The sequence below is a fragment of the Micromys minutus genome (genome assembly GCF_963924665.1).
Source record: "Micromys minutus genome assembly, chromosome: 7".
NCBI lineage: Eukaryota > Metazoa > Chordata > Mammalia > Rodentia > Muridae > Micromys > Micromys minutus.
In genome coordinates, this window is record NC_137976.1 from 47,944,022 (window position 1) to 47,958,464 (window position 14,443).

Consider the following 14,443-nt stretch of genomic DNA (forward strand, 5'->3'; position numbering starts at 1 on the left):
AGGGAGAGAAGGGACTTCCAGCAAGCCGACCTGGAAGGAGAGGCACAGATGTGTTGGGTGATGATGTGTGCACAGTGACGGAACTTCCAGCAAGCAGACCTGGAATGTTGGTAAATTGTAAGAGAAGAAGCAATCAAATGCACTCGTATCCTACACATTAGGCAGAAGCAAGTTGCACATTGTTATTTTTTTAATTTCATAAACTTTATTATTAAAAACTTCAAAAACCCAAAATGTCACAGGCCTAAACTAACCAGTCTGTGTAATTCAATGAACTTCTTCATAGTAAGGTTAAGAAGAGTTTAAGATCTTGATATCAAAATAAAAACATTAATATGTGTAGCAAAAGTATGTTTTATTTTCTTTCTCCTGGCTCTGAAGGGACTCATAACTTACAGTAGAACTAACAAATCTGCTTCACACCAACCAAAGAGCAAGCATAGGCTGGACCAACCCCCCATCCCCACATATGTGCAGCTTGGTCTTCATGGGGAGCCCCCAACAACTAGAGCAGAGGTTGTCCCTGACTCTGTTGCTTGCCTATGGATCCTATTCTCTTATCTGGGCTGACTGGTCTGATCTCAGTGGGAGAGATCCACCTAGTCCTGTAGTGAGTGTCAGAGTGGGTTGATACCCAGCAGAGGCCTCCCACTTCTCAGCGGAGAAGGGAATGAGGGAGAGCTGTGTGATGAGAGACTGGGGTGTTGTAATTAGAATGTAAAAAAAATTAATTAATTGATTAAAAAAGACTAAAAGATGTGGTTCATGAGAAGATTTTTTTTAAGTTGTAAATGCAAGTTTTACTGAGGAAAAAGATGTTTGTCACAAATTTCACAATTGAAAGGACCCAATACCTTTATATCTATCTATGGAGAGACAAGAGGAGCTAGCCCAGTGGGAACCAGTGTTCACAGTGCGGGCAAGCATAAGGACCTGAGTTCATATCCTTAACATTCACAGCAAGAGACCTTCCCCCCTCTCCCATCCCCCACCCTTGCTTCCATGAAGGTGCTCCCTCTCCTATCCACCCTCTCTCACCTCAGGGCCTTGGCATTCCCCTACACCGGGGAAACCTTCATTGGCCTTCACTGGACCAAAGGCCTCTCCTCCCACTGATGCCAGACAATGCCATCCTCTGCTATATATGCAGCTGGAGCCATGGGTCTCTCCATGCGTACTTTTTGGTTGGTGTTTTAGTCCCTGGGCACACAGGAGGTTTGGTTGGATGATAATGTTGTTCTTCACATGGGGTTACAGACCTTTGCTAAAGAAAGGACTGAAGGAGCTGAAAACCCTCACTCTTTAAGAACAAATTTAAGAAACTAACAAAGGTGAAACAGTTTTTGGTGTCTGGTTCTGCACATTGGACACCAGTATAAAGAGGCAACAATGGCTGGAATGTTGATCCAGCAAGAGACAAACGAGGTTTTAAAGTCCCTTAACTCACGAAATTGCTGCACTCCTTTTCCCATAGGCTGGCAATCCAGCCAGTTATGATCTTAACACTGTTGGTGCATTAGTTTCTGTTCTTATCCATTATTCTCACTCTTTGTTACGTGACTACCATGTGACCAAATGTCATGACCCCCTCTTGTTGACCTGTGACCTCAGTGCCTAAAGTGACATCTGGACAAGTCAATGGAACACCAGTGAAAAAATATTCAGACATTCAGATAAACGAACAAATACGTGTTGGTTACAGGGTAGAAATTTTGTAGATGTGCACATGAAAGTTTATTGAGGCTGTTATTGGAAAAGGCTGAATTCCAAGATAAACTTATATTGTGCACATAAGCTATTTTATATTTTAATTAACATCATAATACTTTCCAATGTGTGATCTTTTTATTGTTTATAAGGTTTTCTTAAATTATACTGGGATATAGAGTTTGGAAGAAACTGAACGTAGAACTTGCGACTTTTTGTGCCTTGATATATGTAACCTCATGTCTACAGTGACAGGCACACTGTCTGCTCAGGGAGTGAATGAGTGAATAGATAATTGCATATGAAGAAAGATGACTCAGGCAAGCAAACAGTGAGACACAGGAAAATGAAACAATTTTCTTAATTTGAAAATTTGGACCTTATTTTGAGATAAAGTTTCATGTAGCCCAGGTTGGCCACAAACTCACTATGTACCTGAGGATGGCTTGAATTGGATTTTAGATCCTCCTGCTTCCTGGGTGCTGGGATTCCAGACACATGTGCAACTATACCTAGTTCTATCTGTAGTTGGTGCTGGGGATCAAACCCAGGGCTTCATGAATATTGGGAAAGCACTCTACCAAAATGAGCTACATCCTCAGCTGGGGGTCACATTCATTTATATTGTTACTATATTAGACTGTGCTAGGGATACAGACAGAAGGAGGGGGAAGGGGAGGAAAGGAGGAAAAGTGAAGAATGGAAGACTCTTGCCATCCTATACATCAGTATAATGTGGTGCAGAGAGGTCCTCCAAAGCAGTTTCTCACTCAGAAACTGAAAAACAAAGATCCCGTGTTGCTTTGTTTTGATTTATGGCTTATATACTACATTCTTAGACTTTTTTTCATACAGTTCATAATGAAATGAACTATTGTGATCTTTCACATTTTCTGTTTTTACCATTTAAAACCTTCATTTATCTATGTACATCTCCTTAGTGTTCTTTTTCTAAAATGGCCTCAGAAAATGTTAAGATCTAGAAGAGACTCTGATGTCCATCCAACAAAAGATGTTTCGCTGGTAGTGAAGACCCACATTCTTGGTACTTCTAGAATAAGATATGATTGTTCTCTCTCCATAAGTTTAAAGAAGAAAAAAATTCCCTGCAATGGATTGCTCAGTTTATATTCATTCACAAAAATATCCATTAGAATCCAAAAATCTGAAATTGACTGCTCACTCCTGAATTCTTTTGAAACACGTTGCTGCCAGTTGGATGGTGCCGTAATGTCACATGTAATATTGGATGATGTATCTTCAAGGTTCAGGGCAGGCATTGGTAATAAATATTTTTTTCTCTTCTCAATATGCTTATTTCAATAGATTTATAAAGTCCTTCCAGGAGGAAAAAGAACGATAATGGATAGATTTCTGTTTCTAGGTCCTTTGCTGCTTGTGAACATGGTCTTGGGAAATTTACTTTACAAACCTCATACATATTTAAGTGCTGCTCCCTCTTTCGATTGCATTGCATTTATCTGCATTTATAAGAATATGTATAATGCAGTCTGGTGCTGTCATTTTGCTTATTAGCTTAAAGAGATCTAGGCTAGGGTTTACATTTTTGGGATTCTAATCCTACTTTACTTCAGCTTCCAGATTCCCAGTATCTGGAACTGAAATGCCCATTTTACCTATATGCCTATGAAATGGGAATACTCTGCTGCTGGGCCACCTTCATAGCACTGTACATGAGGTTAATCACATCTTGGAACACATTTTCACCACAGTGCTCAGGTGATCAGGCCATGGAGTGGAAAATTGAATTCTAATTACTTTCTTCCTGATTTCCCTTGCCATGCAAGGGTTCACTCAAGCTTAAAGCTGCATTGAAACCAGTCAATCTGAGGTAGACTAGCAAAAGAGCATTGTAGGTTTCCATGCCCTTAAACCTCTGACCCACCACAGTACCAAAGTCAGGAAGCTCATGCTCAACAACAAATATACTCACACATACCTGCACACATGTGTATACACACACATATTCACACACATCACACACAGAGGTGCACACACATATACAAACAAGCAGGTATACACATACATATGCAGATATGTGTACACACATAAACACCTGCACACATGTGTATATAAACACAAAGATGCATATGCACACACATAAACACATGCATATAGAAACTGCATTCAGAGACATGTAATGTATGTACATACGTACATACACATTTTCATGCCTTAGGACTCAGAGTTACCACTACTGACTTAGTAGGAGATTTTATTGTGGTGTCTCTCTGTCTCTGTCTCTCTCCCTCCCCCTCCCTCCCCCCTCCTTCCCTCCCTCCCTCCCTCCCTCCCTCCCTTTCTCTCTCTCTCTCTCTCTCTCTCTCTCTCTCTCTCTCTCTCTCTCTCTCTCTCTCTCTCTCTCTCTCTTTGAAGCACAATCTTTATTGGGCTTACACCAGGAGTCCATTGGTCTTGAGGACCTCTGTAAACTTGCTGATTTTCTTCTCCATGTTTCTCTCTTTCTGTTTCGGTAGCCCCAATAGCTGCTTCTTCTTCTGATAGTAGATCTTGGCCTTTTCCTTCCACTTCTCCTGAATGGCTGTCACTGCCTGGTAACTCCACTGGACCCCATGAACCAGACTCCCCAGGTAAGCAAGCTTTCTTATAGGCTTCAGTTGCAAAACCTTGAAAGCAGTAGGACCCGCCATTTGCCTTTTATTGTCATAAGGCTGAGAGATCCCATCCAACACCTTGAGGTATTCCAGAGCAGCCTGGCCTCACTTGCTCTTATGGAATAACATGCCTCACACAGTGTGCCAAAAAAATGGGGCAGGTTGCTTGGGCTCAGAAGTGATAGAGGCCAAGAGAGGAGTCAGTGTTCATTAGCTTTTGGGAATAGGCTTTAACTGGTTGCTATAGAAATTTCCAGAAATGTTGATGCCCTCATAGCATGCAGCCACAAACTTCTGCCCCAGAAGTACTTGCTTGGCCAACAGACTGTCTAGAAGATGGCCAAAGCTAGCCATCACTAGGACTTGTTCCTATACCATCTTTGCCAGATGCCTGAAAAAGTTTGTGTCCTTAGACCAAATATTAGTTAATTTTTAAATGTTATGTTGCTTTCCATTTTTTTTAATAATTGGGCTTAAGACTTGCCAAATTCCACCCTCTTTTTTTAAAGACTTATTTATCTTATGTATATAAGTACACTATAGCTGTACTTATATACCAGAAGAGGGCATTAGATCCCATCACAGATGGTTGTGAGCCACCATGTGGTTGCTGAAAATTGAATTCAGGATCTCTGGAAGAACAGTTGTGTTCTTAACCGCTGAGCCATCTCTCCAGCCCACTTTCTTTGGTTTTACAAATATATTTCTTACTCTGCAGCTCATCCTGGCTAGACTTTTTCAGATTCTCGGTATTAGTACAGTTTGAGGATTGTAGAGCAGTCCTTCTACACTCCTCCAGCAGAGGAAGACAAGGAGGCTAGAGTTGAGGCACACTTTCAGAAATGAAAGGAGAAGAGGCTTTTAATGAGGAGCTGAGAGTCATCGGTAGCAGGATCAAGTCATCTCAGAACCTCAGACAGAGATGTAATGACCCTTGTAGTCCCTCTGTTCCTTGTTGGTTCCGCTCTCTCAACTCAGCATTCTTGTCCTCCACTTTTAAAGCTTCACTCTTGGCTCACATCCTTTTCTACTCTCTCTCTTCTAAAGCTTGGTCCACTTCCCATCCCTCCACTGCTTCCTCTGAAGTCAGTCTCAAGAGAAAATGTTAATTATCCCATTTAAATGTCCACTTTCTATTAGAATATCATTTCCTCCAGTCACAAAGACTGTTGGTACTATCTTATTTTTATGGTTGGGTACCTTGTGAGGATTCCATCTGTGAACTGGCTGGCTATGAAAGAACCAGGCACAGTAGCTAGCACCACTGTGAGGGAGTGACCCCATATCTGAACATATTCTTCTTGATTGAAAAGCAGGGCAAAAACCAGAACACCCAAATCCCTGCATCTGATTTGTGGATGCTCTTTGCCACCTCAGCCATTGTTCAGACAAACATCAAGGACTTATGACTATCCACTGTGGGAGATTTGGCAGCTGAGAAACCGCTCCCTGAAAAATCTACTTCCTGAGCCACCATAATGGGATACTTGCCTACAATCTTAGCACTTGAAAGTGCAAATAGGAAGATCAGGAGTTGAACGTCATCCTAAACTACATAGAAAATTTAAGGCCAAAAACACGGGATTCGTGAGACTGTCTCAATAGTAAAAAATGAAAAAAGTCATCTGTATGTATAAAAATGTTACAAAAATGCGCTCACATACTTAGTTGACATCAACAACCCTCTAAGACTACCAGAAATTATAACTTCAGATGTTAGAACAAACTATAATGGCATATTTGTATGCAAATGCTTTTGTGCCAATTTTAAAAAGTAGTTTAACATTTTTTAAAATACATTTTTAAAAGAGTTGCAAGAAGTCAGAAAACAATGGATGTAGATATAACTCAAAGTAGATTTAACCTCAATTGGAAGCAGTTCCTAATGTGCTATAATTCCCTAGACAACTGTCAACAGTACTTACATGAATAGAAAAAGCTATGGTACCTAATGAAGTAGGATGCACTGACATTGATTAAGCTCTTACTGTAGGCAAGAAGTACTCTCTCCTGCTCAACAAACTTGACCAGCAGCCACTCAAGAAAGGATATAAGAACATACATAAGATACTACAACATGATATCCCTATGCCCATAGTTGTGGCTAATACTGGTTTTGTACAAGAGAATGTTATTGATCGTCCTGGTCTTTGTTATTCCCACCTTAAAGCCATGCTCATTATAGATTTCAATAAAAACAGGTTTCCAGGAGATTTTAAAGGTCATGAACTCATGTATTTACCAAACACCTTATGTTATGAGGTCTTAACATAGACCATTTCATTCAAACACAGAACTCAGCATCATTTTGCTAGAAGGCTCCCCAGGGGAGTCTAAAAACTGGAAAGCGAGATGACTAAAAAGTGGATATATAAGTGATATATAAAACTACCAGTTTAATAAAAGACAGATTATTGGAGGGTGCCAAGTCTGCCTTACAGAGAGCTCTGTACTCAAGCATGCTTCAGAATTTTGTACAAAGCAATACAAAACTATTTATAGCTACTGGAGGAAGGGTTCAGTTGTTAGGGGCTTGCCTTACATGTATGAGGACCACAGTTCAGAGTCACAGAACCCATGTAAATATGATGTGAGTGTGGCAGTCTGCCTGTAGTTTAGCTTGGAAAGGAAAAGGAAGGTGCCCTGACCCCCAAAACAACAACAAGCCAGCTAACTGGAGCAGCTATATCAGAAACCCTGGACTTCATTGAGAGATCCCACTTTAGTGAATGAAGTGAAAGAGTGATTGAGGATAATTTCAAAATTCAACCCAAGTCTCTGTATGTGAGCACACCCCCGGGGTATGCATGCATCCACAAGTAAGGGCAGCACTTGGGGGGGGGGGCGGGTAGAGAGACAGAGAGACTGAGAGACAGAGAGACTGAGAGACTGAGAGACTGAGGGAATCAGGACGAAACTGAGGCCAGCCTGGTTTATAGAGAGGTCCAAAAACCAACCAAACAAACAAACAAAATAAAATGTGTAAAAATAATTATCTACTTTTTTAAAGTGGGTTTTACATTTCAATTTTATTATACAATATGTTTTATTCCGGGAAAAAATGTTACACAGGTGGAAAAATAAAGTTTATTGAATCATCAATTTGCATAATTTTAAGTACCACTATTTGTATAATTGGTGTGGATTGTGATGATGATTTTATCATTTCCTTAAACTGTATTGTTTGATTTTGTTTGTTTTGTGTTTGTTTAAGAAAAATTCAGTAGTGCCGAGAAACAAAATTCCTTTCCACATTTAGGATAAAACCTGTTAGTGTTCACTGGTTACTAATTATAGAATGTTCTTTATTGATTCACTGAGAACAAGCATGCAGTGAAAAATATTTTTGCTTAAAATACTGGTTTGTCCTAAATAGATAACAATAGTTCAACCATTTTTACCTTAGCGTAAATATATCCCATTCTTTCTTGCAAACATACTCTGAAAGGATACTGAAAGATTCCAGACTGTGAAAGTAAAACATCAAAGGCAACACTATACTGAGCAAAATAAGTTTATCCAGGAAAAAAAAATCTGCTTCCTTCTTTATTTTGTAGAAATCCTGCTCTGTTCACAAATGTTTTTTAATTAGCCATTACATTTTGTCAATAAAATTACTGTCTAATCATCACTTAAGCTCAAAAATTGGGCACTAAGCAAATGATCAGTTGATCATCTGTAGATCTCATTGTTCTATGTAGATACTCAAGGTCCCAGAGGGGGGCTGGAGAGTTCAGCTGCAGTGGATGCAGTATCTATATGTCCCTGATACCAGTGGCAGTTGCTGTTGATGTGCAGTGGAGACAGCAAGAAAGCTCAACATTTGAGTTTCGTCCATTCATCTGCTGAGGTTTTGGCACACACTAAAGCCCCTAACAGGAAGCATTACACCAATAATATTTTAAATGGTTAAGTATAAAGTGTTTCTTTTGATGATAAGCATATACCTCTGTCGTCATCTCCTGGATGCTTGTTTTCAAAGTCAAGTGTGGATCAAAACATGGGTCTTTCTTTTTTCAGAGCTAGAACAATGAACAAAACTGAGTTGATAGTTCTGTGTCCAAAAGCATGCATAGTGCCTAAGTTCACTGCCATCCACTCAAGGGAAAGGCTTGCATCTAGGTTCTGAATAGACACTGTGCCAGGACCAACAGGGCCAGTCCATGGCCATGGAGGTCATTAGTTCACTACTGATGCAGTTGAGCATTGACCAGAAATGCCAGGGACTCCTAAGCACTAATGTCTTTTTTTCTACAACTTTATTTTTTAAAAAGCAGAGACACATATACAGATTATTGAAAGCATTTTAGCATAAATATGTATGAATATATTTTTCACAGTCCTTGAGTTTTTAAAGGTTTGATAATATGCATTGAAATCTTACTATTTACAAAGATCATAAAGTATATGTAAAACAAATGTAACATGGAAATAGTCAAAGATTTTGGTATGTAAAGATTAAACATAATGATTTTTAACTACCAAAAATTGTCACAAGGCTATCTTCTTAGCTCTTGAGTTATTAATGGTTTAAGGTCCTGGTGTACCCCACTCTGAGAGGGTACTATATACTTTTTTTTAAGAAGAACTGAGGCTTCCACTTTTTGGCCTTTTTTTCCTTTATGAGTGCTCCAGCAGGGTGTTCAAGTTCTACTGATATGTTTACATGACAAAAGGCTATTATGGCACATGGGGGCTTTCATTTTCTTACCATCTCTCTGCTTATCCATGGCATGGGCATGAAAGCAATTGAAAGACTACTTACTCTGCATGCTGGGGGAGTTTTATTTCTTTTTATTCTTCCTTGTTTCAAAATGGCTAATTCAGTCTACTTTCATTCTTATGAGAGAATAAGACCACATGTCTTACAAAGAATGAACATCTTTCCTCATGGCTCTAGAGTCCAGGAGCTCAAGATCAAGATACAGGTGTTGAAAAGCCAGGGTGAGAGTATAAGAAGCCCCTTTCATAAGAGTCTTCAGACCCTTCATCAGGGGAGAAGCTCCTGTAGTGTAGAGACACTTCTTAAAGACTCACTTCTTACTGGTCTTATAGAGCCCACACCTTTTTAGAGGAGGCACCTTTAAATCTCAACATGTCTGTCATCAAAACTTGTCCAACTTCACCACGAATTTCCAAATTAGGTAGGCTTAAAACCAGTAACATCCCTTCAAACCCCACTGTATTTGGAATAATCAAATGCACACTGCAAGGATGCTCATTATATTAAGTGTCCATTAATATACTTTTTCCAAATTGTTAAATTCAATTAATTATTTAGGCATGAAGTATGACTAGAAAAGTTGACTCTGCTTATCTTCTTCCATGAGCAATTTCATGGATCACTAGTGAGGTGCCCACTGCAGATGCAGGCTGAGCTCCTCGCGGGGAGTACCTGTGCAAGATGGAGGGACGCAGAAGAATCACTGATGACCTTCTACTCTATTGGAATATGGCAATCAGTATTTCAGTTATCTGAATTTCAGCTAACGTGTGAGAGCATAGCTGTTATTCAGAAGTATACAGATCGAGTTCTTTAATCAGGAAATTTCACTCATTTGGCAACTTTTAGGTAGATCCCAGAACTCCAGCCTTGCTGTACCTGGATTTTTAGAATTAAATTGAATATGAAAGCATTTTCTTAGCCCACTCAGCTATTCTAAGACCACTCAAATTGAGATATTTTTCCAGTAATACTTCAAATTCATTGATGAGTTTATATCACATGATCTTATTGAAATGACTGTCAAGATACATTCAGGTGTAACCTTTACATCTGTAGATGTCATCAGTACAACCCAAGAATTTCCAGATGTCCTTACAAATATAACTACTAAAATTGACCACAGCCACATCACCAGTGAGTTGTTTGTCTTTTATTTTATGTTTCATTTACTCAGTAAATATTTTTGATCACCTTTCCAGACACTCTTACATATACAGTGATGCTGGCATCTGGCAGATTATGGTCTATTGGCAATGACCTGTAAAAAGGAAATACTGCAAAATTAAACTTGTTTGTGACAAGATTTTCGATAAGGTGTTTTCAGAATCTAACAGAAAGACATGGCTTTAACTAGAGAATAGGAAATTTGATAAGGTGCTTATATTTTAAGTTAAAATCTGGAGGAGGAGAAGGGGGATAAGAATTAACTAGTTGAAAAGCAGAAGAAATATTGTGAGAACATAATTTGAGTCAAGAAAGATTGTTGCAATAAAGAGTGCTTCTGGAGCTCAACCAATAAAAATGTTTGATTTTTTTTTTTTTTTTTTTTTTTTTGCAAATCCTTGTTTTACATCTTGAAAGAGCAAAGAGGGCAGTGAAGGTTGAACCTTCACAGAAAACATAGTCTTTAAGCCATAAAGATATATGTTCATGAAGTCATAGAAAACTGTTGACAAGATGCTTAATCAACTATTAAGTTGTTGTCTTCTATAAGAAGGAATGTATGGCCACAGTCAATGAACATCTCGTAATCCTTAGGAAAAACATTTCTCTTTCTTATGAAAAGTTATTGGTTTTGTGAAGTCAAGGATCATACATGACACCTTATGAATGCTGAGCAAGAATTTGACCACTGGGCTACACTGAGCTACAGACGTCCCCTCTCTTTTTTCCAAATGCCAAAATTTGGCACAAACCTTCATCTCTTTTTATGCCTACTACAGGAATCACAGTTAATAAATCCAGAGATGGAATATGCTGACCTGTGCTTGTCTCAGCTTTGTTGGTTTTCTGCATGCTAATGTTTGGGATTGGAGTAAAAAAATGGTGTCAGTATCAAAACGAAATGTGAGTATATCATGATATGTAGACACTGACCATTTCCATCATAACATATTTACTTGGTACAAAAACTATAGGACATTCCTCTCATAACTAATGAGAAAGCCAGGCTTCTTGAACCTCAGAGAGAATGTACAGTCTTCCCAAGATCACTCAATGAAAGCTCAACACAAAGACCCTGACTCAGTTTCTCTCTCTGCGCCAGCTTGCTTCTCAACACAGCAGGTGCTGTGCACAGGTCAGTAGGCATGAAACAAGAACTGAGCCTCCCCTCATCACAGAGCTAAAACTGATTGTTTTCTCTTAATCTTTATTATTTTTTCATTTCCATGCATTTTTAACCTGACGGGGATCAGCTGGGCCCAGATGCTCAATTGTAAGACTGAATAAAAGACATAATTTGTAAGACCTTTGCAGCTGCTCTCCATTGGGGAGGGCTTCTCCTGCCTGTTTGCCTTTTTTCCACAAGAGGGGGTAAAGGGCTACTTTATTTTCCTAAATTCTCTATTCAGGAGTCTGAAGTGGCCTGTCATGGTAAAGCTCCCTTTTCTGATTCAGCTATTGGGGATGAGTCTGAACCAGGCCATGATTACAGGAGCCCACACCATACACAGTGCTGATCTCCTCATTTCTACTATCTGCTATAAGGACCATCACTGCACAACATTTCTTCCCAGCGTATCCCTGAAGGCTATAATAGGTACGCCAAACGGGCATCCTACCTACCACCTGTATCCCAGGAAAGCAATAAATATGGCCCAACATGTTTGAAGATGGGAACATCATGTTATAAAGCCAAAGTGAATGTTTCTGCTCTGTAACTACGACTAACAAGTATCTCATGGTAACTAAAAACAAAATCAGCTGGCACGTGGTGGCTCACACCTCTAATTCTGACACGGGGAAGACAGAAGCAGGACAGTCTCTGTGAGTTCTAAGTCTGGCGGGTGTACAGCATGAGTTCCACCATGCCTAGATCCATACAGAAAAACCCTGTCTCAAAAAAAGCCAATATTCTATATTTTAATCCAAGGACTGTACCTTAGCCACTATATAAACATAAAAAGTTCATTTTTTTTCTAATAAAAGTACAAGTTTCTTAGATTGAAACCCACCTTTTGATATATTTCCAAGCCTCCCTTTGAGCATCCACAAATATGGTAATAAGAATTAGAGATTAGAGGAACGGAAAGATGACCCAGTGCTTAGGACTTAGGTGCATTTGCTGTTCTTGCAGAGGATCTAAAGTTCAGTTCCAGCACCTGAGTCAGGGACTGCACAACCTCAAGGAGCAGTTGCTTTATGGCCTCTTCTGGTCTTTGAGGGTACCTACACTCATACCTGGCATACACATAAATAAAAACAAATCTCTCTCAAATTAAGCATGTTTATATTAAAATAAGTGGGAGTAGAAATAGTGAGTTTTAAATTATTCTCTGTTGAAATATATTATATAAGGACAAAAATATGCAAAATATTCTCTCTTTTTCTCTCCCCCTCTTCCCCTCTTTCTCCTACCCATTCTTTTTGCCAAATCTCTTTCTAAATTAGAATATTATTGGTTGCCAGAGCATGAACATAAAATCCTGGCAGATACGTCCCTGTTTTCTGCTATCAATATATTTGAGCACTAGCACAACAAAATCCCACACTAACCGGGATATTTGGCTTACATGAGGCAGAAGTGCATTGTTCTAACATGAAATAGCATTTGGCACAACAACATCTTCAAGAATGCGTTCTCCTGACAACTAAGCCAGGAGCAGGAACACTTTGTCTCCGACCCATACCAGACCTTCAATGTGCACATGAGTATGTGCATAAAGGCAAAGCTAGCAAGGTTGTTATTTGAAAAAAAAATCTTTGAATTTTATGTTCTGTCTCAGGAGGGATGTTCTACCCATGTAAGAGTAAAACTCCTTCCATTAGGAGGCAGTTGCCATGGAGATTATGGGATTTGGTTACAAGACCTCAGTTGCTGGCCTGTTTCTCTTCAGCAAGTGTCTTAAAACCTCTCTGCTTCAGTTCCGTCAAACAGTAATTATAATAATTCTTAGGTACAAAATAAATAATGCCAGGATAAAAATCACTTTGCAATCCATAAACTGCCATATTGACAATATTATATATGTGTGTGTGTATGTATTTATCATTATATTGTATTATCATTATATTTTATTGTATATTGTTACATCATATTATATATAATATACACAATTGGTATACACATATACATATATATATACAACTTCATATTAATTAATGGTAAAATCATTTTCAGAGATAAGCTGCCAAAACCCTATGAAGATAAAGATGTATCTCTTCTCTAATTTAAAAAAAAATTACCACCTCATATTCTCAGCACTGAAAGAAAATGTTTCCTTCCTAGCATGGAAAGACCTCCACCTTTCAAGCCACCACCACCTCCCATCACGTACACGTGCATTCAGAAACCCATAGGACGTGATCTGCCTTGTCATGAGATCGAGGTTCTCTAAGCTTCTAAGTCTTGTGTCACAGCACAGGGGTGCTGGAGTCCTGCTGGAAGGGAGATATTGTATGATATTAATATCATCACCAGCCAGACATGCTCTGCTTCTGCTCAAATGAATGTTGGAAATAAAAGGACTGTTTTCCTAGCACCTCAGCCCATTTCATCTGCAAACACATGAGATGGAAATAAACACTAGAGGATAAAGTGATACCCAGTGAAAGTTCTAGAAGAAGTATTCACTAGGTTGCTTTCATTTTTGAAAAGTACAGTCTGTCCATTATTTATTTTGATACTTTGACTGGGAGAGGACATCGTTTTCTGGCATGTGTTTTGTGTTGGTTAAATTTTCTTGCTGCAGTGACCAAATTCCCAACATAAGCAATTTAATAAAGGGGGGAGGGGGCGTATGCCAGCTCATGATATGGAGGGTACAATCCACCACAGAGGTAAAAGGCAAGGTGGGAAAGGCATGTGGCAGCTGCTTGTTATATGACACTGGCCAGAAAACAGAACTTCAGCTGGAATCAGAGCCAACCTGTAACCCCTCAGCCCCTCCCCTCTCCCCTTACATTTGCCAGTCAGATCCCATGTCCCAAAGGTTGCATGACCTTTGGATATGGTCAACAGCTGAGGACCAGTTGTATAAGCATAAGCTCTGTGGGAGATATTTTACAACAAGCCATAAATGTGTCTGCACAAAATCTTCGGGATGTTTTCTATCATCCTAAACTAGCTGCCAAAATTGTGATATTCTCTGACTTTTGTTTCCCCACCCACCTTCCCCCGAGATAATTCCAAGTCAAAGCCATCAAAGTTCTA

The 14,443-nt window shown here is 39.3% G+C and overlaps 1 protein-coding gene across 1 annotated transcript in view; it reads left to right on the forward strand.

Moving 5' to 3' along the window:
* CD96 (CD96 molecule) overlaps nucleotides 1–13,628 on the forward strand; it is a gene marked incomplete at both ends in the record, with an annotated part of 83,703 nt that extends 70,075 nt beyond the window's left edge. The window contains 4 exon segments of the mRNA XM_080919500.1: nucleotides 4,206–4,319; nucleotides 10,126–10,203; nucleotides 11,052–11,136; nucleotides 13,520–13,628. Of these exon segments, the coding sequence (XP_080775626.1) occupies nucleotides 4,206–4,319; nucleotides 10,126–10,203; nucleotides 11,052–11,136; nucleotides 13,520–13,628 (386 nt within the window).
* Between the last annotated feature and the right edge of the window lie 815 nt (nucleotides 13,629–14,443).